This window comes from Daldinia vernicosa, assembly GCF_022497035.1.
Source record: "Daldinia vernicosa strain CBS 139.73 unplaced genomic scaffold F5Y00scaffold_27, whole genome shotgun sequence".
NCBI lineage: Eukaryota > Fungi > Ascomycota > Sordariomycetes > Xylariales > Hypoxylaceae > Daldinia > Daldinia vernicosa.
In genome coordinates, this window is record NW_025953943.1 from 346,795 (window position 1) to 370,921 (window position 24,127).

A 24,127-nucleotide genomic window follows, 5' to 3' on the forward strand; every position below is an offset into this window, starting at 1 on the left:
TGGCCAATTTTTGGTATACAAAACGATTGGTTGTCGTCTGGATGTACTACATAGTGTCTCGCCATACGACGCCTCTCTATATTTGTCGCCGCGTATATGCGTGTGCATCAATCATCCTTATCCCGTTTGGGAATCGTTTGATATATCGTACCAAGTTTACACCAAGTGTAAATCATGGAATTCATGACAGCTGCCCGAGGTCTAGGCCGGCTTCTCAGTACACTTGATCAGCAGCTGCTCGACTCCTTTAAGGGTATAGTAACTCCTTTAAGGTACGGAATATGTATAGTAAGCGCAGAAGACGCAGGAGAATGTTCTTTTGGTTACATTCGAAGTCAAGCTAGCACTCGCCTCCCACGTTCAGCCTGCAGCTTTCACACGTGTAGGTCAGATGGTTTGGGGCACGTTGGACCGGGGCTGTCTGCGAGCTTTAAAACTTGACAAGGCCTTGCAGTGTAGTAATCACCACCCATCTAGAACTTGTTTCAAGAGCTGCACTGCAACCAAAGCAGCTCTTGGTGGTGTAGTTCGCAAGACCGCATGGTTAGTCGCCAACGGCCACTCCGAAAATCCGGTACTATGTATTGTACTTTTTTAGTTAGTACGTGTCGGCTACGTCTTCCGTCGTACGTCCCGAAGAACCCGATCGTACCTAGCTCTCCATCAAGGGGTGCGGCGCGGGAGCATGTTAGTACGCAATTAGCGTACGGGTGAGTCGTATGGTAAGATCCATTAATCGAACAATAATTCCAAAAATGGGGTTGAAATTAGCTCGCAAAATGTACCTTTCCTTCATCCTAATCCGAATCGGCGATACATTACGTGCTGTAAGTGTACGGCACAGCAGAGATGTTATGGTTTACAGCTCACGACATAACGGGCGAGATCGACGCTGGCTTAAGATTGCTCGATGTGTCGGTAGCATCGTCTTCCCGGCCATTGCAGCACTTGCAGGCGTTTATTAAGTTCCTATCCTTGGCACATATAGTAGTAGTGACTTCGGGACCGACCGAAACATTATATCTATAGCTTTGCAAATGTTCCTTGCGACCGAAAAGCTGTATCGAAACTCTCTAAAGGTCCATGTAGTATTGCATGTAGTATTGCAGAGTTGCAAAATAAGAATATACTCTAATGTCTGCGTGTTTTGGCCTGTGAGGGATTTCTGCGTGGGGGGTGGTAGGAGATGGGGGATACCGGTTAATAGCCGTTGACGCCATTGTACTATGGTATCTACATAGTATCCATCGTCTTGAGATAAGCATACTATCCCGGCCATCGATGGGGGTACGTATGGGCGACATCCGTTGAGGCTCGTAAGTCCATTATACGGAGATAAGATAATCGCGTACCCCACGGTCCCCAATGCTTCGTGAAACCGTCCGCGGCCTGTGGTGTTGCGGAGTGTCCGACGCTGTGAGATGGTGACACTGCTTGTTAAACCGGTCGCTTGGTAATGACCTACCTTTTAACTCTTAGATCGATATACTGCTTCTGGTGTCCGCTTTCTATACGCGCATGGCTGTACCTAGTATGCTTTCTACTGTAGTCCAGGACAGCTGGGGATGCTTGCCTTTTAGATAGATTAGCTCTGCAAACTCGCAAAGGAGATGAGACGGGTAGCTATAGCGAGCCTCGGCTCGCCCCCAATACGGTTGACCAGACTAACAACTGTGCCAAAATGAAAAAAAGTCTATGTGCTTAGCTCAAAAGGGTAGTCAGCCACAGGTTAGCGCAATTAGCTCGATTTATTACGGTACTTTGCACTTTTATATAGGAAAAATGAATTATTTCTTATAGATATATACGTTATAGCGTTATATATGATATGTTTTAAGAGGGTATGTTTACTTTTAACCTTTTAAGGCCTTAACGGGCTACCTTTATCGCTAAATTTAAAATTAACCAATTAACTTAAAAGATTCAATTGCCAATTCAATTTAATTCAATTCCAACTATTACATCTACACATTCAAATAACTTTACAATTTTAACAGCTATAACGTTATGGTTAATATCATTATATAGCCTCAATTGATGCGAAAATAATGATATAGGTTGCATCCGAATCAGCCTTTTTGTTGTTGTTGTGTTATAGTAGAGTCAAATAGCGCTTGTCTTGTCTTGAGAGGGTCTTGTCTAGAGGGAAGCACGTGATACCCTTTACAAGCACCTCCATGAAGTATTTTCAATTAAGCTCCGAATACATTAAGGGCAATATAATACTCAATATACATCGCATAAGCATGAAAGTTGAACCATTAGTTTCGCATCAATTAGGGCTATCGAATGATATTAGTTTTAACGTCATAGATGTTAAAATTGTAAAGTTATTTGAATGTGTAAATGTGGTAATTGACAATTGAATCGAGTTGACATTGAATTTTGGTTAATTCTTTAGATTATACTGTTTAAATCAATATCTTTATCATAATAAACCGTAATGAGGCTTGAAAGTACACATTTAATATTTTCCAAATTGTGGCAAGTAACCTCCTGCCAACTTTAGTTTAGTTTGCAATTATTTTTTTCATTTTGGCACAGTTGTTAGTCTGGTCAACCGTACCCAACTTCGTTGTTATTACGGTTGTACAGACCTGAGACCTTTACACCGAGCGAGAGCGTTACCTATGGATGCGGACAATTTGGATTGGGCGGTGGTCATCGGAATTTAGGAGAATACCAATCCCCATTCGCGGAAATTCGTACTCGGTTAGGCCCTGACATCATATTTTGCAATTAAGAGCGTTCTCGCTCAGCCAAGGGTAGAAATTGTTGACAATTGACAATTGTACCATGACCCTGCGAGACCGCCTCGCACACCTTTTACCGAATTAGGTGTTTAAACAGCCGATTCATACCCACTTCTTACCTATGATCCAATAAAATTAAGCTCATCGCACAGACATAGTCGCTATGCTATTCACGTGCTCATAATAACTGGAAGTCCGTCCAGGGTTCGGGCGCGGAGTCCCGATGACCGTGCTCGGTATTAAGTCAAGGGTCAGTATGCATACAAAGAGAGATAGGTATTCGACGGCGCAGTACGGATCCGTACTAGGCGGAGATAAATAAGACCGGATCGTCAGCCAGAATCAAACTTTTGCAATGTTTGGATTGAAGTTTGAACCTCGGGATTTGATTGTGGATAACGGCTTAACATTGTGATTGTTGTTCATGGTAAAAAAGAACGAGTACCTACCGTCTGACCAAGTGGACCCATAATTGCGTGTACTACCAGTGCCTGTCTCTTATCAACTACCCAAGGTAACCCAACGGATTCCTCGGGGTATCTTTAATTTCTGGTAGGACAACGCTTAGAGATCATTTGGTTAGTTTTTACAGACCATGCCATTTGTTTGGTTTTCTCTTGTCCTTAATTGTTAAACTATTTTCGGATATGGATACCGAGCAAGTAAGTTGTTAGACCTCGTGACGCTGATAATGCAAACACCCGCCCGACTTTCCAGTCTTCTAAACAAATATCTGCCGATGTATAATCTCGAAGTAGGCTATAAGTTTGGGTTGGGGTTTCATGGCGCGGGGAGATAAACTATATCGAGTTCGATATTATTATTTCTCTTTCGTTATGTAAGGTACGTACGCGATACGCATCCTTGGGCCTTTTTGGAAACGTAAAATTTAGGTACTAAACCTAACCGGTATACCCCGTCTTAGTGGATAGTGGAGGCAGGGACTTATTTATTTATACATACACGTTACCCACGATGGATTCAAGCTTGAATTTAAACCAGGGCGATCCACATGGCATTTCATTCACGGAAGGAGCCTTTAAGTTAAGCACTAAGCCCTGTATGTCGACGTTGTGGATTATGTAAGGGTTAGAGCTACTAGCTCCGTACCGAGGTACCCGATGATGCAAGACTCCACTTTATTAAATGGTCGCCCTGTCGTCGTGCTCCAAAACTCCCGTCGCGATAAAATAATTGTTAATGTACATACACTTTACAAGTTCATCGCAATACATTAGGTAGGAAAAGAAGTCCACCGGGATCTACATAACGAGGACGAGAAAAGACAGCTTCCATGATCTGCTAAACCAAGGAACCATCCATACAATCGGTGCACATGCTCTCTTGAAAAATGTAGCAACGATCGTCCTATCAATCAATTTGAAGACCAATGCCATAGCAGCATAGCTCGCAGCCTGATTCTATTTCTGGCAGCATTGCACACAGACATTCATGGCACATGGCTTTCTCCCCTGCACCGCACCCCTGGTTCCCCGGTCAAGGCTGTGCTCGCATCGCTTCTCCATTCTCCAACACAAAGTCCACAGTCTCTCCAGGTTCCAACAGACGGTCGGGTAGCACTGTATCCGAGCGTTTTCGAAGGGCATCATTGGCTGATTGGTTCCCGCGACCCTTTTGTTTTATCGAATGGTACTTTACGTAGGTACTTTACGTAGCGTAAGCACTCTGCCCGCTGGCTGCTTACTTGACGATGCATCTACGTAGTCTATCAGTCTATCTACATCAATCTACGTAAGATATCTACCTAAGCATCTACTTTACTTATGTAATTTCGTATAGAACACGGCATTGAGATTCGGCCGATCCCACCGCCCGTCAGAAAGCCATGCGTCAAGATCTGGGGCCCCTGTTTGGTGTATCTGACGCTGCAGAACAAAAAGCTCCATTGTTTGTATCACGCCTTTACGTTTACGTACCTGGGTATAGGCAGTTGAACAAACCAACCTCGTCGCCATATCGCGCTACACAAGAAAGCTCGGCTCGCCATTTCTGACTGCCCGTCCATTAACCACTCGCTAACTATACGAAGCGGCGAAGCCGCGTACGTACCTAACCTAAGGTACGATGGCATCAGTTAATTGGCGGGGGAGCCACCGAGGAACAAGCTTGAATGAATGAGCTTTTGCTCTATTAAAACGGGCGCGCGATAAGAGCGATACGAATGCCCAGAGGGGAGGCACGCACAAATTGGACCTTGAGGACCAGCTGAACCCCTCACCCTCACGTGGGAAATCCTTGTTTCGGCCGAATGCTAGTTCTTAGAAACAAGAAGGGGATTTCGAAAAATAAGAAGGGCGGAATGTTGCATCGTTCCATTGCGGTCTTGGCTTGGTAACGGTCGTTCTTCGTTACGACATGACGACTTTCTAGATGAATGCAACGAATAATGTACAATACTATATAAACTGGACCTAACAGCACGCAGGGTATAGTGGGTATTGGTGCGATGAGACCTATCTACTACAGTACTACTATAAGCAGGCACTCCCGTACGGAATAGGTTATCAATCGATATAAAGTATCTCCTAATCTGGAAGCTGACTACGGCTGCAATATGTATTGTACCTAGTTCTAATGTAGTTCTCATGTACTGTAACGCCATCCCCTGCCCGCCACCTGGCCTACGGCCTGCATCTTTGCTATACCTGATCTATACTGGCTATGGTAGGTCTGTAGGTCTGTAAGTCTGTAAGTCTCCTGCAGCTGTAATCCTCCCTGATAGGGAGCTTATCCATGTCTCCCCAGCAACTGTTGTCTTCGAGAATGTTGCAACGAACAGACATGACTGCTCCTGAACTTAACCCGATCAGTCATGATAGACGTCTGGTCATAGGCAATGCTACATAGCCAACCAAAACTAACCCCGCGTCATCTGTATGGTACAATACCTACTTACACACCTAGTATGCGCACACACGCAAGTAATATTGATTGTATGTTTTGTTAGCGGGGACCACCCATGTGCGACATGTTTTACCAACTATAGTGACGATAACCTCTCGGTCCCGATCACGTTTGCCTGCTAGTCTCCGTCTAGCAGGTACTACTAAAGACAGTATCCATCAAGGATTTATTGCTAGGTCCATCATAAGTCACCAAAGGCGTAAATAGTGTTTAAAGCAAAAAAAAAAAAGATATATTCCAATTCCGTTGATGTCAAAAAATGTACAGGGTGAAGTGATCAGAGATCGAAAGTCGAACTAAGTAAGACACGATATCGAAAAAAGGGGGTATATGCTTAATCTTCCGCGCCATATCCAGAGCTCGTGAATCCCCGAAAATCATAATCCCATATAGACTCCATGTAAAGATATGTCCGATTGTTTTGCATGCCAGTCGAGCCGTCGTCTAAACCCTGTCCCGCTCCAGATAATTCTCGTAGCATCCGTATTTTCAGCCTCGGGAATCTTTAACAATCGTCCATCCATCGTTTAAATCGTACAAAGTGCAGTCTGAATTTTTATTTCATTTTATTTTATTTTTCACTTCTTAACTGTTTCGCCTTTGCTTGCACTTGTCGTGAAGCAGATGTCCATTGCGAGCCTTCGATATTAATTAGTTAACATATCAATAAATAGGATTTGGTGCAAAACTTACAGTAGTCCTTGTGAACTCAGCACCGCAGTTGGGGCATGTCGCCTTAGCAGCTTGTCCCGACTTCTCACGTTGATGTCTTAAAAGGTTGCTGAAGGTTGAGAATTGTCGTCCGTTGCAGCCGTGTTCCCAGCACTGTGGTTTGGGTCGGCTTTGGACGACACGAACGTGACCAGCCTCCTGCGTGGCACCGTTGCCCGAAGAGAGAACTTGAGGGGCTTGAACGGGATACATCATTCCAGATTCGTGCATCGGGGGTGACGGGCGACTGTTACGGTTATTAGAAAGGATATTTATATATATGCTCATTGTACGAACCTGTATTGAGAAGATAGACTGTGGGCGGAAGGAGGTGGTGGAGGGTAGCCCGGAGAGTAATTCAAACCCAAGTAATCGGCAGGTGGCCTATCGAACCAATTATTAGCCTGGTGAAAATCGGATCGTTTCGCTAAGTAACTTACAATGAAGAAAAGTGAGATGTGAACATTGGCGAGCCGTGGTCAGGAAGAGGCGATGTTGAGTAAGATGACATATATGACCCCGCCATAGTTGTTGCCGGTTCCGCAAGAAGAGATATTTGCGAGGGCGCTGTCGAGTACACTGGCACAGGCGACGCAGAAGAAAACTCGTGCATTGAAAGCGTAGGAGATTGAGAAGCGGAGGAGTAAGTGCTCATAGCACGGCGCACTCGAGCTGATGACTTTGAATCCCGTCGAGCTTGATCTCGCTGCCTCTTAAGTTCGCGCTGCTCTGGTGTCAGGGTGAACCTCGGCGGGCTGGAGGTTAAAGATCGAGAGCCGCTCGGAGGAGTCATGCTGGCATCGGAACCGTGGCCAACGGAACTTAGATCGTGCCCTAATAGATCAGGACCCGACTCGAGAACGGGCCATGTGTAAGAGGAGCGGGGAATCCCCATCTCCAGTCTAGGATCGAAAGCTACTGCTACGGTACTGTTCATCGTGAGCTCCAGTCCTGTAATCATCTCACAAGGGAAACTCACCTCATTGTGGATGTTGTTGGTGGAGGTAAAGAAGATGTAGAAGGGGAAGAATCCCGGACTGGATCGACCCTTAATAAAGGTGTGTCTTGAGATTGAGTTTGCCTCTCGTTCCACTCGGCATCCAAAGTACCCTGAGAGGGTAGAGCTGGATAAGATGTGTGGTCTGATATAAATGGCGCAGAGCGATGAGGGGTATTGGTATAAGGCGGTTGTGGCCCTCGTGAAGATGCTGGTTGACTATGATACGAATCGACGAGACCTAAGTTGCGAAACCCCGCTGTCGTCGAGACTGTGCTACTAGCTCTTGATCTAGGTAGGTGTGAGTAAGAATCTTCGGAATCCCGTTCTGATCGAGAGTAATGATCCATTATAGCAAAGGAATGATGTCTTGTCGAGCACCGAAGATAGTAAAAAGCACACGTACAGTATCACTACTTCTGTAGTCGGGATGAGTTGGTGTATAAGTTATCGTCGACTGGAATCGAGATGGGAAGGCGATCCTTATGACTTATAAGAACGATAGAGGCCAAGCTGTTTCGTAAAGATGAATATGAGAATAGCTCGTGTAGGAAGACTTTAAACGGCTAGGTTTGGGTAAGCGTTTTGTATCTGAGAATCTCAGCCTCAGTAGTCGCGATGGCAGGACAGCAGGAACATCGAGTGCTTATAAATTTATCGAAGGCAGTACCTTGGTGGAGCACCTCTGGCTTCGACCTTACGTATTGTATGGTGCTGCGTGGGAGAAGATGGGAACCCTTGTCAACAACGATGTGTACAGAAGAGTACATCTCGCAGTCGACGCCGTAGAGCTAGGTAGTACCTAGCACCTAGCACCTAGTGTAGCTACATGGGTGGTCTAGTCAAAAAGGCGGGTACGACGTAAATACTAGTATGTAGGGCAGGGTGAAGAAGTGGGTGTGGGGTGCAACGAGGAAGACCCTGCTGCATATACATGGCAGAAGTACCTCGCCTGTCCTGTGGATCATTTCTTCACCACCACCTGGTCTGTCCTGGATCGACCGGGGCTGATACGTACATATGTAGGCACACACATACATAGTACATAAACGGGAGACGGGGAGAGGACCAGGGTGGTGAGAGAAGAGCGGGGGTCAGAAGAGAGAAGATAGAATCGAAGAGACAGATGATAGCAAGCTAACAGGCTGGGCGGACTATGTTAATTCATGTAGGGGTATGGCACTAACATACCCCAGTGATCTGCTGCTTGATCAATGTTCGGTTCGACGAAACACCTACATAGCAATTGATCCCAGACACACACATATTGTCACCTCGTCTGGGCCGTGACGGCTGCTCTGATGATGACAGGGGAGACTTCTGATCGCTTGGTTCCTGACATCGATAACGTAAGTAGCATAGCATAGGTAGCATAGAGGGGGTTAGGGTCAGCGATAAGGCGGCGTGCGCGCGTTGCGAGAGTTGCGTCAAAGGCATAGCTAGGTAGGTATACCTAGGTATACCATATTACATGGAGTTATTAGGTAGTACTTACAAGAGTCTGAGATGGGGATAGATCCACGACCAGAGGGGTGTAGGTAAGCCTTAGCCAAGCGCGGCAAGGCCTAGCACGGGGTAGGGTGGCTTTGGCGTTTCTTCGCGGAGAACGTAAGCAGGCAGTGCCAACTCTGTGACTTGTTCTTTTGGTTGACCTGCCTCATCCATACCCATCAAACCCCGTCTAACCCATCTCGCTCGGGGTACCGTGTGGTCCGTACATACTGTATCGCGCGTGTTTCTACGGCACGGCAAGCCCTGCAAGCGTACGACTGCAAGGGTCTTCTTGCGCAAGAAACGATGTGATTACCTACCTAAGGAAAGCTACGAACGTGTTATGAACGATTGATCAGTCGGCAATTAGGAAATTGCCATTGTCCGACCGTCAAGGGTCCAAAGTGTGATCGTAGAAATAATATAACAAAAAAAGACCATGCTTAGACCAGGTAGCAAGGTAAACTAGGCACATGACGTCTAAACCGTGGTACGCGAGAACTCTCGACTCCAGTTCCGCCGTTTAGCACCGCACGGCTCCGGGACCGAGTCTATGGAGCTCTCTGTTTTATTCATAGCGGAGAAGGATGTTCATCTCACAATTTGCTCAACCTCGGCCGTGAGATGCGGCCGAAGCGCATGGCAGGCAAGGGCCTAAGACATGGGCAGAGCATGGCGATGGACTCTTAAGCTGCCAGGGCACGAATCTCAGTGAATCATACTATGTAGATCCGCAGCACGTCAACTGTTTAGTGTATTAGTCGTCGTATTATAGTATGTAATGTATACCTAACATGTTATAATATGTAGGAATCGCGAATGAAACAAGATGCATGGGAAGCCTGACTGTGTTGCAGATTTGGAAACGAAAGAAGGGCAGAAGAAATGTTCGATAGAGGTAGGTGAGAGAGGAAGATGTTAGGTTAGTCGCTTAATTTTTAGTTGCGAAGAACCAATTTCCTTCTTTAATCGCACGAGGTGTACTTAGGATTCTAATCCCTACAAGCGTAGGTTAGTCTTAAGTATTTGTGTACATTAGGTATGTAATTCGGTATCGACCTTTCCTTATTAGTGGAGTGACGCAGCGACAAATGCACACGAACCCTCCTTAGGCAATTTAGTACTTCTGAACCCCCGCCATATTGCTATCAAAATAGCTGTACTTCTTAGCTCGTGCGTTAAGTAAGCAGGGGTAAAGAACAAGCGCTCGCGTCTAATTAGTCGCTTGCCTTAGCTGTTATTAAACACACACCAAAGACCTCACGGTGTGATTATAAAGTCCCCAACCCCATGTACCCATGTAAAGTTGACCTATTACACTGCAGGGGACCTTTTAACCATATTTTATGTACATACCTAAGGTACCAGTAGCAGCAATGATTAGCATGTGGCGCACCGAGTACTTCGCGTATTTAAACAATGTCTATTATTATTCTGCGTTAGACCCAAGGCCTAATAACAGACCCATATTCACATTTTCGTAAATACCAAATCCGGGTAGCGTCGAAAAAAAGAAATGGATCAGGTCTTTGAGTTATACTATGTAGACTATGAGGTCAATAATTTTACATGTAACGGGGATTTACATCGGATGATTTGTAGTCGTTGTTGCGGTCCCGACGATGGGTAGATTACCTAGGTCCGTAGATGGTTTCTATTGTGATACAGTAACATCTCGTCATTTGCGACTAGCGTCCAGTAAGAAGTTTACCTAAGAAGAGGTAGTTATCAAATATCAAATCATGTCGACATATTTTTACCCTTTTTAGATTGCTTGAACCAATATCTATCCATCTAAGGATCTAATCATGTACCCCGAACAACATACATGCGTATACCTAGCTTACAGCGTGCTCTTGAGAATTATCTAACTACCGTATTAGGCCCTAAAGCCACGGCGAGGAGGTACCGGGTTAAAACAACATGCCCCGTATATTTGGATTTGGTGCGAGACTATCGTCCGTGCCTCTCAGTCTACTATGAGAACTTATAAAAAAAGAAATCAATTAAATAAAATTAATCACGCTAACAAGGTATTCTTGGTAGGGTTAATAGAGTTAAAACAGCTGACAGTCTAAAAGTATGCCTCGTTCAATGTTCAATGTTACCTTAAGCCTCCTGCATCTGTCTACCCTCCAACGAGCTCATCAAATTCGCCCGCCCCGTCCCATTCGAAACACGCTTCTTCAAACCTAGCCGTGGCTAATGCCTTATCCGAAGCCCACTTTGAACGACCCAGGGCTGGTTGCTAGGCCCGCTGTCGAAAATCAAAGATTCGTCTTCTATTTTCGGATTCAAATGTGGGTAACCTACGACCCTCGTCGCTCAACATAGCAACGCCACCTTCCAGGGAATTTACTCGGCCGGTGAACGGACATTGAATAGTCCAAGAACCCATTTCGCTTCCGGGGATAATTTGATTTGCCGTCTCAGAAGATCGCCGTCTGAACCCGTTCCAGGCTACTATATATATACAAACCTGGGTTATCTAGATTGTGAGTATGGTTGAATGTGGGTGTTATTAGTCATCTACAGAACAATACATACCAAGCAGATAAGGAGGCTACCATGCATAGTCGTTGTAATCACAGCGCCCATGAGCATAAATTCAATTGCCGCCACTGGGCTATCATTAGATATCGGCGCCCCGTACGCCTCCGATTTTGTGAATCCTTTCACGGCAGCCGGCTTAGAGCGATAGTATTGCAACTACCTACCTACATGTAGGAGAGGCCTATAGGGCCAACTACTGCCTCCCCCCACCACCCTAGCGATCACCGCCGGAGCGCTAATGCTTGTGTCGCAGAAAACAAGGAATAGTGACAACTTTGAGATTATGCCACTAGAGTTAGATCCCTAAAGGACTGCCATATTTAGTATTCAAACAAGCGCTTCTGATGACTTTTGTCCCCAAGGATCAGTTAAGGCTAAGCCCGTCGTTGTCATGGATGCCTTCTTGGGGGACTTGGAAATGTGGCTGTTCTGATTATGAATAGTTTTGATCTCGCCGTTGATATTATTCGGTGCTACGCCTCTTAAAGATTGACGAACCGGCCTCAGTTACATCAAAAAAACGTCCGGGTGTGTCGCTTTGCCCCAGATGGTAAGACACCAACAACTCGTGCCAGCGCTTCCACCTCGTTCACTGGTTGTTGGTGTTCAGCAAGCATGTAGCTTGCCTTTCAGGTCCCAAACCGGAAACTAGACCGAAAACCAAGATCATCTGAATATACCTTTACCCAGAATTGACAATTGTTGGTCGATGAGGGTAACAAGGACTTTGAATCAATAGGGCGGCGTCTAGTCAGTCCAATCCGGATCGTAGCGTCTGATTAATGGCCAAGCAGGCTATGACACAATGCAAAATTGACCATGAAGCGCGCCTAGAGATGCTCTAAGACTGGTCATAATCTTTTTTTCCCACCTTTCCCTCGTCCTTCTTGGCGGCCCGTCGCCTTTTCAGGATGGATTAGTTCCTACAGAGGTTTTAAGACACGACCGGCCATGCGCTGATGACCGTTATGATGAAGAACCAGATGACGGGAATAATTAGAAGTTAATATCCGAAATATAAATTCGTCGCTAATCATAGGGTTACATGATTTTGCTTATTTTAGTCGCTTTGTTAAAAGATATTTGCGTCAACGCTCAGGAGCGAAGACGTCGGTATCCCGTGGCCGTTGGGGCTAAACATTTCCGAATGGTTGGGAAAGGATGCACTTCTGGTGTTCCAGAAGGGCGGCATGGAAAACTGTAACCAGTACTCCGGTGACATAGTTGATTGGGGGAGAATTACATATAGGGTGTGACCCATGGAGGTATTTTTGTCTCCAAATCCTTCCCGATTGGATTCGGGGAATTTTGGTTCTTATCGGCAGAGCCAATCCGAAGCTCCCAATACCACGAGGTATCCAGGAATATTATGTAAGCGCATTGGCAATTGGAAATGATCTGGAAGAATGCTGTACGCGAAAGTCCCACAATTCCCCATACGCATTGTTATGTCAGCGACTCCTACATACAAAGTACATACGACGGCAGCATGGGTATTAGATCTACGTCTGAAACAAACCTTATTGATCATCCAATCATAATGCAATTAAGAATTGATCATAATATTTTTCTTCTTAGGTAGGTACTATTGTAATAGCACATACTTTTTCTTTTTCTCACCTCTCCTAGCCGGTCAAGAGTTCTCTCTCAGCTCTTCGGGTTTTTAATTTCTTTCGCCTCTCAAATCATACCTTAATGATGCAATAGAAGCCTTCTTCCTATATACAGCGATATCAGATAATTTAAAGTAACGTCGAGATTACATAAGTATTAGGTGTAAGTAGTATGTGATCCTCCCATCTGTGTATGATATATGTATGATATATGTATGTACAATCGAGAATGCATACATGCGTGGATCCTACTGGTGGGTGATTTAGACACCCCTTCCAGCTCAATCTAACCTGCATATCGACGAATGCAGCAGCTTGTTTCAGCTAGCCAGCTGATAGGGCTGGAATCGCTAAACACCGAGTATTATGAGACCTCATTGGCGAGAATCACAGGTGGCAACTTGAGCGACGCAATTCAATTAACTACTAGTTAGGCACGCCGACGGTTTACTCCTCTTTGCATATTAGCTACATACACTATACTACCTACTCATAATCGTCTAATCGCCGGTCATGTCTTGACGTTACTCAAAGCATGTGCCACACGCAGAGAACGTCTGGTACCTAGTCTGGTAGCCTTATTCGGTCGAATCAGATTCAATAGATGAGCACGAGCCATCCGGCAAGGCGGGATCAAATTGTCCAATGCCTCGGTGGATCGATCTATCGCATCTACAGTTAATCTCGTATGTTATTTAACACTGGACACCCCTGTTAGCAACAATCAATGGATCCTTGTAGCAAAAGAAGCTTTTCATCTGGAGTAATGTGCGTATGCCGTACGATAATTCGTTGCGACAAATAAAATAATACATAGGCGACGGGAACCTTTACGAGACAACCAACTTTGCACGCACATTGGGTCTTTCACGAAGCCACAGGCTTAAGCAAATTTAATTCATCGAACTACGTTTCGGTGTCCTCGATGGTTGGACAAATGTGTTTTGCGTACATAAACACGCTCGGAGCACACTTGATGGATAATGGATAAATAAACACCTTGCATACAAGCACTCCCAAAGCTCAATATGCGGGAGCGAGCATAATTATCCCTGAGTGGTCAATTAGACGCCGCATCAAACACGTGAGTATTCTTCCGTTGACACCCTAATGTCGCATTGACCCCCCTGGAGGCCCCGATTCAAAAAATCATATGCACACCGACTTTCTAATAAGCCATTAGAGACATTGTCGTCTTGAACTGTCGGAGTTCCAAAACACTTCCCATATCGACTTTCGATGCTCGCCGATCTCACCACACAAAGTAACAACCACGGCCGCCATAATTATGCTACTAGGCTCTACTTCTCATCAGAAACCGGCGGACAACCCTTCTATCCTCACCTCGTACAAAATTGCAGAGTTTCACCGTGAGAAGCACCGTCCTGCAGAAGGGTCTGCCGTTACCTCAGGAGGCACAGGACCAATGGCGCTCGACTTTAGAGGAGTCAAGAAGCTTTGCTTTGCAGAGAAACCCCGTCTTTAGCAGTCATCAGCTACGACGTCGGCCGCGTCTTCGTCTAGGTTGTGCCCACCCAGGTCTTTTGTGCGTCGTACATGAAATGTACCTATCTATTCCCTGGAGGTAGGCCAATTAATCTCATTATCATACGCATATCTATTCGGAACATCGGGACTTCGGAACCCCATACGGCTTGTAAGCAGAATCGAATCTAAGATGGTTGAGCAGATCAACATTCCTGCACCGTGCGACCAGCAAAGAGTCCAACCCATAATGGAAGAAGTCAAGGTTCGCAATCTAAGTTCTTACATGAAGGTCATGTTGACTGTGGTCGTTCTGGTCCTTTCACTTCACACCTAAACGGCTCTCAACGCCCCACCCGTTGTTGAAGTATTCGTTCCATTTCGGAAACTTATCTACAAACCCGCTGAGGCGCATTGCGTCTAGTATTGAGATAACTCGTTTCCGGTTGCACACTGTACTACGTAGTTGTGTACACCGATCACACGGCCGCCTGACTGCTTGCGATAAACTGCAAAGTATGTCTTGAGCTTCCGGGATCAGCAACGAGCAGTAACTGTCTCAACTCAGCCCTGTAACTTATTACTTAGTATGGAGTACAATCAACGGTTCTCTAGCCTAAGGAATACGGCGGGTTAGAAGTGTTCTATGTAACTGTCTAACTACCAACCTATGTACTAAACATAGTTCAAGCCCCATAATTCTCTTCGGAATCCATGCTAGGTATCTTCATTGTTATGAGAACGCCAAGTAGTTGGTTGCTCAAGTTCGTTACGAGAACTGCCAAACCGACGGAGACGGATGTAATCCACATCAATTAAACCCGATCTCACTCGGAACTACAGTGTGTTGCATATATCCGCATCGACAATGAGATAGGAAAGGAAAGGCTTCCTAGGACTCGGAAGAGAAATCTACGAGCTATTTCCCGCTGTCATTTCCACCCGTATGCCTTTAATCCTAACAACACTTACAACCCCGACGGCTTACCCTCTGTCGCTTTTGTATTAACTACCTCAAGTAGGCATATTGAGGTTTGAGTACTTATTTGCGGATTGTATCTACGCACAGCCGAAGATTTGCTCCACAAACGCTTCAGTTCGCCGTCCACGCCGTCCACCTACTGTCGAAAGCCAAGCAAAAGGTACATAACTCGACCTAACCATGACGGCCCACACCTAACTCCTCCTTTCGCGTCGCAAAAGTCCAAGCTTAATTAGCTTGGGCGCTTTGAATTTGTCGGTACTTCCCGCTACCTACCCCAGGCCGCGTGGGTCACCTTCGTTGGTTACGTTAAGCGGGAGGTGTCACTTTATATGATATACATTACCCCTGATAGGTCCCTGGTTGATGCCTTATGGACCTATTAACACTGAGATAAGCCCCCATAGTCAAAGAACATGGCCTGTTCACTAGCTGAAGGGGACCATACCATGGTACTTGAAAAGGTACCGGGTCTCGTCGCCGCAAATCATATCACCAAATAACCGATGAGTTTCCCCATATGTGCAATCTCAACTCAGCGACGCCCCAGCTCTTATCATAAATCATAACACAACCCAGTTCATGACATACAGGCAGAACTTAAGACGACGGGGAAGATGTTGGGTAACATAACCCCACAGAGGGCTAGATCACCAAGAATATTACAATATCGTCATATCGTCCAACCTACCCTGCTAGCCAGCCCTACCCGGTCCTCTAGCACGGACTGCAATTAGCTTATCGAAATTAGTTGTAAGATGGTAAGGCATCCAAAACCCAAATACCATAACCAAGGGAGAATTTTGCTCGACTATGTTTCCTAGCTAAACACCGTCGTTAAAAGTCGTTGGCGAAGGTAGAACATGGCATTACAGAGCCCCAGAGTTGGGGGCCTCTTCTAGAAGTATAACCCCGTGAGCGCTTCTAACACCTCTACATGGCAGAATGTGACCTTGTAAGACAATATGTTTGGTCAAAAAGTCTTCATTCAACAATACTGCCTTGCTACAGTTCTATTCATCGCGGCCACCTTCGGCTGAGCCCCATTACTGCTTGGGCGGTAAAGTAAAGCAATGCTTATGTAGTCTTTGTAAGCGCTACTGCTAGTTGCCCCTATTATATAACATATGCTACGACGACTAGTAAGGGAGTCGTAGCTTACATTCGTGTAAATTTGAATTTAGTATCCGCTTCCATAAGAGCGGTTCTGTAGAATTTTCACCCGCATAGAAAGAAGTCGAGCTAAAAGATACGCATGAATCGGCGTTGGCGATGACCTATTCTGGTTGGTAAAGATACTGTCATACTTCCCTTGTTAGCTTTTTTTGGGCACGGCAGGAATCTCTACGCCCTTTCCATCGAGGCGAGCACGTCTCAGTGTTGAGTAACGCTAATCGACCTCTACACTACCAACCACCTTTCGTCCTAGCCAACTACTCAGCTTCCTAAGCCTTATGGCCATCTTATCTCTCGCTTCTCTACATACAGCTTAGTGTCCGTTATGCCAGTAAACCAATGAAGAGCTCCTGCGATCCAAATATGGATGGCATCAAATTTATCAGACCCAGCATTGCGAAGTAAGTGGTTACACCATGAAACCTTACGATGGCTCGTGAACGCTTTAGAGACGCAACTATCCATTCGGCGAATTCTAATTATGATCTGTGCTCGCCCCTTAGGCATATTCCGATCGCCTCGATCTACCTAGACTCGACAAACCCCTTTAGCAGCCGCTCACCGCCGGCGAGTGAAAACATGGAAGCTATCCTGTTACTTCGCGCCTTGTAAAAGAAGAAATAGAACAGTACAATACAAGAGGTCCCCAGGCCATAACTTAACGGACGAGAACCCTGCTTTAACGCTCAAAGATGTCTGCAGTCATTGTCAACTTCGAACATATAAAGGAAGGGAGATGAGCCCTAGGGCAGAAAAAACACCAGCGATAGAGTATGCGACCCCCTTTAGCATATACCTACGAAGTTCCACCCCTTAGAGGATACTTAGAGGAGATACACCGAACTTGGCGGCAGCTTGCCACCTCCTATAGCAACTATCAGATGACATCGAAGTTGTGGTGTGGGTGCAATCAGCGATCCAGACGACCATCTGGTCTCTGATTTCCCGTCCAATACATGCCCGCTACACCGTTGCCGGTTGGTAGAAGATAGACCTACCACCAGCCAGGCTAACGCTCCCCTAGGCAATATGCCGGTTCCCCTCCCAGCCAGACCTATGCCCAGTGGCAACACCACACGCTTAGATGCCGTGCCGCTCTATTTCTTGCGCCATTAAGCCTACACGTAATCTCGATGTGGAGGGATCACTGGGTTCTTCTCATTGGCTTACTTGAGAGCCTTTGTAGCTGCCGCAAATCCCAGCATTTGCTTCTGTAACTCTGATCATACTGAGAAGTGAAGCGAACTCTGACCTGTTTGAGAACGGCATACTACGCTACTGCCGTCACTGTCAGCTCGAACTTCGATCATGAACTTAAGATGTATACTAATCCGAGCCTCATACTCATCGTTGATGAGTCCAGCTGCCACTGGAACGCAACCCCCCTGGCCGCTTCCTACCACATGTCAGCTGTACGTACAGCGACTTGAGGCGTGTCAATAAACAAGGGGTTGTCAGATCATGAGCAGAAGCCACACCCACGAACACGCATAATAATCCCCTAAACAGGCATAAAACATTACACACACTCTCAGAAGGCCCAATGAGAACCAAATTCCATGGACCATCGCTTCTATCGGACTTGATCCCATAAATAAAATACGTCGTACCCTTAAAGGCTCCGGGTATATGACGCCTCATGACTGGGCGTCAACTCATATCAGAACTTAAAATGGCAACCCTGTAACCCTCCCACCCAGATCTTGAACTTGAAACATGAAACGTGGATGACAAGTTGAGATTTTCACCGGGGTCGTTTCAATCTGATAGATACCTACAGCGGCGGGCGCATGAACACCCTCGTCTGGTTGGTATGTAGGTATACAGCAGGATACTCACCGCACATAGCTGGCCCGGACATCGCGGAGGTGGCGTGCGCGTACATACCTACCTACCCGTTCAAGCAAAAGAAACAGAACATTCGTTTTGGTTGCTGCAAGTACATATAGATAGCAACCTTGTCGACGAGCATGCCTCCGCAAGTTCCCCATCGACCTAACTGATACCTACGCGGATAGGTATGCTTACTGCGTGACAATGATAGCTCGGCAGCCAGGGGGCAGGGGTTACTGGATGCCGCGGGCAGACAAGCGAGGACGAGCCCTTCCATCTATGTAGATAGTAAACTTGTTTCGAAGCTCCATTCTCACCATCGGAAAATTGACGGCGGTGACGGTGAGTGTATGTATGTATTGTACAGGTATGTATATATGTATGTAGTCGTCGAGGCCCCTCCCGTGGACCTTGTCGTGTCCCCCAAAAAAAAGGTCCAAGGCCGGGGGTGGCACTGCCTCAGCGTTGCCACCCGCATACAGCTCTGTTCTATATTTGGCTTCGTTTTTTTCCACACACGGCAAGAATCGGCACGGCAGCCAGTCGAAATAACATCATGGCGAAGATATGTATGTACAACGCTATACTTTGCCGGACCTTGTCATGTTTCCTCTCTACCTACATTGTACTATGTATGGATTACTCTTTCGGGGTTTGTATTCGCATCGTGAGGTTCATTATGTAAGTTTCTAGCCGAGGCGAACCCCTGGTTTGTTTTGACCAATCGCTCGTGCCCGTCGCGCGCTTGTTTCGTGTGCTTCGAGCTGACGGTGGGTTGTGTTTTTTTTTTCTCTATTTCTATCACTTTACTTTGCTCATCTTGTACTATCTCATCACATACATACCTACATACATACAACGCGTATGGAGAACCTAGACTACCTTAACCTAGTAAAACGAGAGCGAAAGAGCTCTGGGTGTCAGTCTATATTAGGTATACTAATACTATCAAAGTTGCGTCTAGGTACTCGAAGCGAAGACTCCATTTTTTTACCTATGTAGATACCTACCACTCTACTACCTACGACTGTTGGTAAGTTCTCACACCTTCACGGTGCCCGTGCCCTTACTTCCCCACGACGATGCCTGTACATAGTCCACCTAAAATGTATGAAAAAAGGCGGTGCTATTCCGCTCTTTTGTCACGATGCTTGCGTCATAGCTCGGACATGACACTCGCTGTATTACTACTACTATCATGTTCGACTGGACCGAACTCGCTCGGAATAGATCAAGTCTCGGGGTCGGTTCGGTCAGCTCGCCCGCTCGCTCGTTCTCGCTCCGGGACAACGATACATACCTACATACATACCTCATACGACTGGCCCATCCCCAGCCACAACATGTAGATCGATCGCTCGTCATGTCAGCGAGGTGGCTTCTAGTGCAACACCTGATTCCTATGTATCAACCGTCCTTGTATATCCGTGGTCAAATCACGACGTCTTGAATATCGGTGCCTGGACCGAAACCTTGTCGTCGACGGGGCAGTGATGCTATCCGCGTCTTCCAGCCGCACCCGCTGTTGCACAGGTTTCTAAACTCCCAGACTCCTCCATACCCCAAGCGTTAGCGGGAGGATCATGGATCATACATCAGTGTATATCATTCATCATAGTTAGGTACATACATAGTAGTCAGCAGTCAGCCCTACACTACACTTATACGGATACTGCATCGTCGCCGTGCCACGTGCTGCTAACGTAAGACCACTCCGACTAAGCACAGCTTTCCGTCAGCTTTCGCACGCGGCAGTTGGTTTCCTTAGTCATCCGCGATAATAACTACCTACCTAGCAGCAAGGGACCAGGACAGGACAGGACAGGCCGTTTAGTGCTTATGGGGACTTAAACTCCGTCGCCGGGGCCGAGGACCGCATAAGTTTGCAATAGCAGCGATGCAAGGGACGGGTCGTGTCGTGTCGTGTAAGTGGATTAACTTGACTTAACCCGTTCTTCGAATAGACACTACCTACCGCTTACCCTTACCCCTATTCACGGCTATGCAAAATCGCATTTGCTGTTGTCCACGCCGCCTCGCCTCTTGATAGGTAGGTAAGGCGAGATGGGATTGGATTTGCGAACTTTACGGTAGTTGAAACGCGGGAAGTAATAATAACAATAATTATAATGTTAATGATGATAATTTGCGAGCGCGAGCAAAGTTGGGTTGGGGGTGGCTATTTCGAGATGGACGCTAATATGCGCCTCACCAAGCGGACACGCACCATCATACACCGTAATTTAAGAAACTGCTGTAAGAGGGCCAGAGAGGCTGGGGATTAACAATTTAGACGTTTATGCGTTAGGCATCTATTGTTACTCTTGGCTATTACTACTACGGCACCTTGAGACGATGCGAGCACGCCGAGGCTAGACATCTAGATGGTAGATTTGGAATAATTATTGCCAAATTTAGATCCCCCATGATGCTACAATGGCCTTTGGTTCAGGGTACTTACACCGACTCCCTCGAAAACTTACCTTGACGGCCCCTGATGGCATTGATGATTGCACAAGAGGCATATCAAGAGACGATACACCATTGAAGGAGGGCAGCGTCTCGATAGATACATAACAGCTGGCTATCCATGAGCTCGAGGCAGATTTATTAGAAGTACGTGCGTACCGTAGTAGTGTAAGAGTATAGGAGTATCTTAGGAAAGGGATATAGGGATAGAGGTAATACCACGAGCCTTCTTTGTTAACATACCACAATATAACATGGCTTATTATTTAGGTCTGGACATAACTCCTGTGTATATCGTAGAAGCTAACGTCAGTCTTCGTCCAAGGTTTGAGATATGTACAAGAAATTCCCTAGCAGAGCGTCGAAATAGGTAGAAGTATACCATCCACATATTAGCGCAATTCTCATCGCGCAGTTTGCCAACGTTCTGAACTCAAATATACCTACGGGATAAAACAGTGTTAATGGGCTCATATAACTACTCCACTCTGGCCTTTCCCTGTTCCAATCCTACTATAAGATGAATCTATCTGGAAGTATCCCCATACGCCATGCAGTAGGTAAGTTAACAAGTCTTATATTAGAAATATATGAGCTCATCATACTACTTGCTATAGTTAAGATACAGCATAACAGCGAGATAGTTACGCCGCTATCATACACGTAGCACCTCTATCCGATTCTCTTGAGGTGGTTCGGGAGTGGACCTCCTATCTTTTTTTTAATACCTCCGAATAAGTCAGTAGCTAAATTGATATCCTAGGTCATTTTACTTGGCCTTCCCTTCTCCTCTTAGAAGAGGAGGATAGAAGGCAGTTCTTGAAACACAGAAATGCTAGCTTCGATTTTAAATTGGAAATTCGCGTTAACGATATCGCGAGTAGATAGTACTCCATGAGCTCTAGCCATAGTATCTTCGCAGCGTGATATGTAGGTACGTAATAGCAATCTTGTATCCGGCTGAGATGAATGTATTAGGCCGTAGATTACCTACCTAAGGTATATACGCAGGTTTGGGATGTATATAGAGGCTTAGCTACGCAAGTTAAACTGGGAAGAATCATTATGAAGTTAACTACATGATATTCAATACAAGTATACGTCGTACTGTAGGTAACATGTAACACAAGCAACATCGTTTCGTGGGAATACTACCTAGGTAGGTACCCAACCAATAGACAGATCACGTATCTTGCTCGTAGAATAACTATGTAATTACTCAATCTATAAAAAATTCATAAAGCACACCCAGGAAACGTCGCTTTAGTTAGAGGATTACCAAGTGAGCACGCCATCTAAGGCGTAACTCGATACAAGACGCCTAGCATCTGCATACTTAGCTTAGAATTTCAGTTCTTCTTTTGAATCAGAAGGCTCTTTTGACAAGCCCCTAGTTAGAAGACAAACCTACTTTCTAGCGAGGAAAGGAGTCTACGCAACTTGCTTAAAAGTCTACAAGGAAGCTATCGTCCAGGCAGCCAAAAGGCAATAATGACCCCGACGGACATAAGTACTATTATTATTCGGGATATCCATAAGATATACTAATAGAGATAGCCAGTAATTTCTGCGGGCGAGGGAATTAGAAGAGAAGGAAATGACGAAGACGAACTATACCAAGAGAATGGTCATAGGGTTGAGAACGTTTATTCGGCCGATTAAATAAGATATTAACTTATCTAGCTACCTAACCTAATCTAACTGCCTCTCGATTACCACAGGAGCGAATATGGCACCTGGCGCTCAAACTGAGTTGGATGTACCTAGTCTTAAGGATATAGCCGTATAGACTAGAATCCTAAGAAGCTATCTAGAAATCGGTAGATAGTTACCTACCTAATTTGAAAACAACACAGTTCTGCTTCTCAGATTCTACCTAGGTAGGTATATCTAGCTTCACGCCTATCTTAGATCATTTATTCGACTCTTACGTTGCGTAAATACCCGCCCAGTATAGGTTAGTAGGTAGGTACCTAAGGCCCCGAGTAACCAGCCCCAGCCCCAGGACCTAAACCTAACCGACGACAACGTGTAGGTAGGTAGTATCTTAGGTGCCTAAGCCAATGAGTACCTAAAGATATCAAGTACCTAACCTAACCTATCTATATCTAGTATAAAAGGTGTTAACTATAATAATTACTTCATTACAGTATTCGGCATCATCCTCTAGGTATATAGAGTGCTATCACGAATTCCACTTGTAGTTACAATAACTTCTCAAGTTAGACGCCCCTGTATTACACCAGCAGCAGGCACGGTATTACCAATGCAGATAAGCCAGAGTAAGCCAAAGCAACGCTAGCATAGAACGGAGCTGTACAATACAATCCAATCCTGCCATGTGTTTCCCGCCGTGTAGCTTCCAAGTGCTTAGGTATATGAGTACCCGAGGCCCCTTTATACACAACTACCTAAAGTATTGTTCTAACTAGTTACATTAGGTAGTTGTATTATTGAAAATACTTGAAGCGTAACGATATCAAGGTTTCCCTAGCTGCTAGAATATAAGGAAATGTCTTATCTGAAGCACACCTAGTAACCTGATGGTTCCCCCAAAGCCAAAAGTCAGTCACTCGCTAGGTGAGCTTAGTTATAGTATAACAGCAATGTCCCTTTCTAACTATTCCAAGAATCAATCACCTATTCGGCACTCCGTCCGAAGCTACCTAACCTAGTATCATTATCAATTTGTAGCAGCAAGTGCCCATATCTCTCCAACCAGTTCCCTATAACTAAAGGTAAGTATATTTCCGCACCTCTATCGCCGTCTCTCGGATCTCCCTATCAACCCGTCAGTAAATCCCGAACGAACCGTAGTAAACTACCTCCTAGTAGTATGAAGAAATGGGATCATAACTTATCCCGAAACCTATTAAATAGGTAGACAGGGCGCTTACGCCAGCCACTAGGTACAACTCTCTAGGTACCTAGCTAGGGACATATATGCATAACACTCAACCTCCAATCTTCCACCGACCACAATAAATAGTAGTAGTAGTAGCAGATATCCGGTAGATGAGTTAAGCAGGTAGCCTCACAAGCCACGGCGCATCCTATAAACGGCTCACCCCACTACATACAACTTACCAGCATAGCCTTACGGTAGACTATTCAACGCACATAGTCGTAAATTAAACAT

At 45.6% G+C, this 24,127-nt stretch overlaps 1 protein-coding gene across 1 annotated transcript; it reads right to left on the minus strand.

Annotated features, from left to right (window-relative positions):
• Positions 1-6,074: 6,074 nt before the first annotated feature.
• Positions 6,075-7,844, minus strand: F5Y00DRAFT_90741 (uncharacterized protein). Its single transcript, XM_048014326.1, has 5 exons — positions 7,369-7,844; positions 6,830-7,318; positions 6,687-6,773; positions 6,372-6,636; positions 6,075-6,317 (listed from the first exon to the last, which is right to left on the minus strand). The coding sequence occupies exons 1-5, from the start codon at positions 7,734-7,736 to the stop codon at positions 6,264-6,266; spliced, it is 1,263 nt and encodes a 420-aa protein (XP_047864271.1). The 5' UTR covers positions 7,737-7,844; the 3' UTR covers positions 6,075-6,263.
• Between the last annotated feature and the right edge of the window lie 16,283 nt (positions 7,845-24,127).

Bases quoted from the DNA above. Each gene is read 5' to 3' on its own strand.
- F5Y00DRAFT_90741 (XM_048014326.1), bottom strand. From the start codon at position 7,736: ATGGATCATTACTCTCGATCAGAACGGGATTCCGAAGATTCTTACTCA. The intron at 7,319-7,368 runs GTGAGTTTCCCT...CACGATGAACAG, and splicing joins CCAACAACATCCACAATGAG to TACCGTAGCAGTAGCTTTCG. The intron at 6,637-6,686 runs GTTCGTACAATG...TAACCGTAACAG, and splicing joins AGTCTATCTTCTCAATACAG to TCGCCCGTCACCCCCGATGC.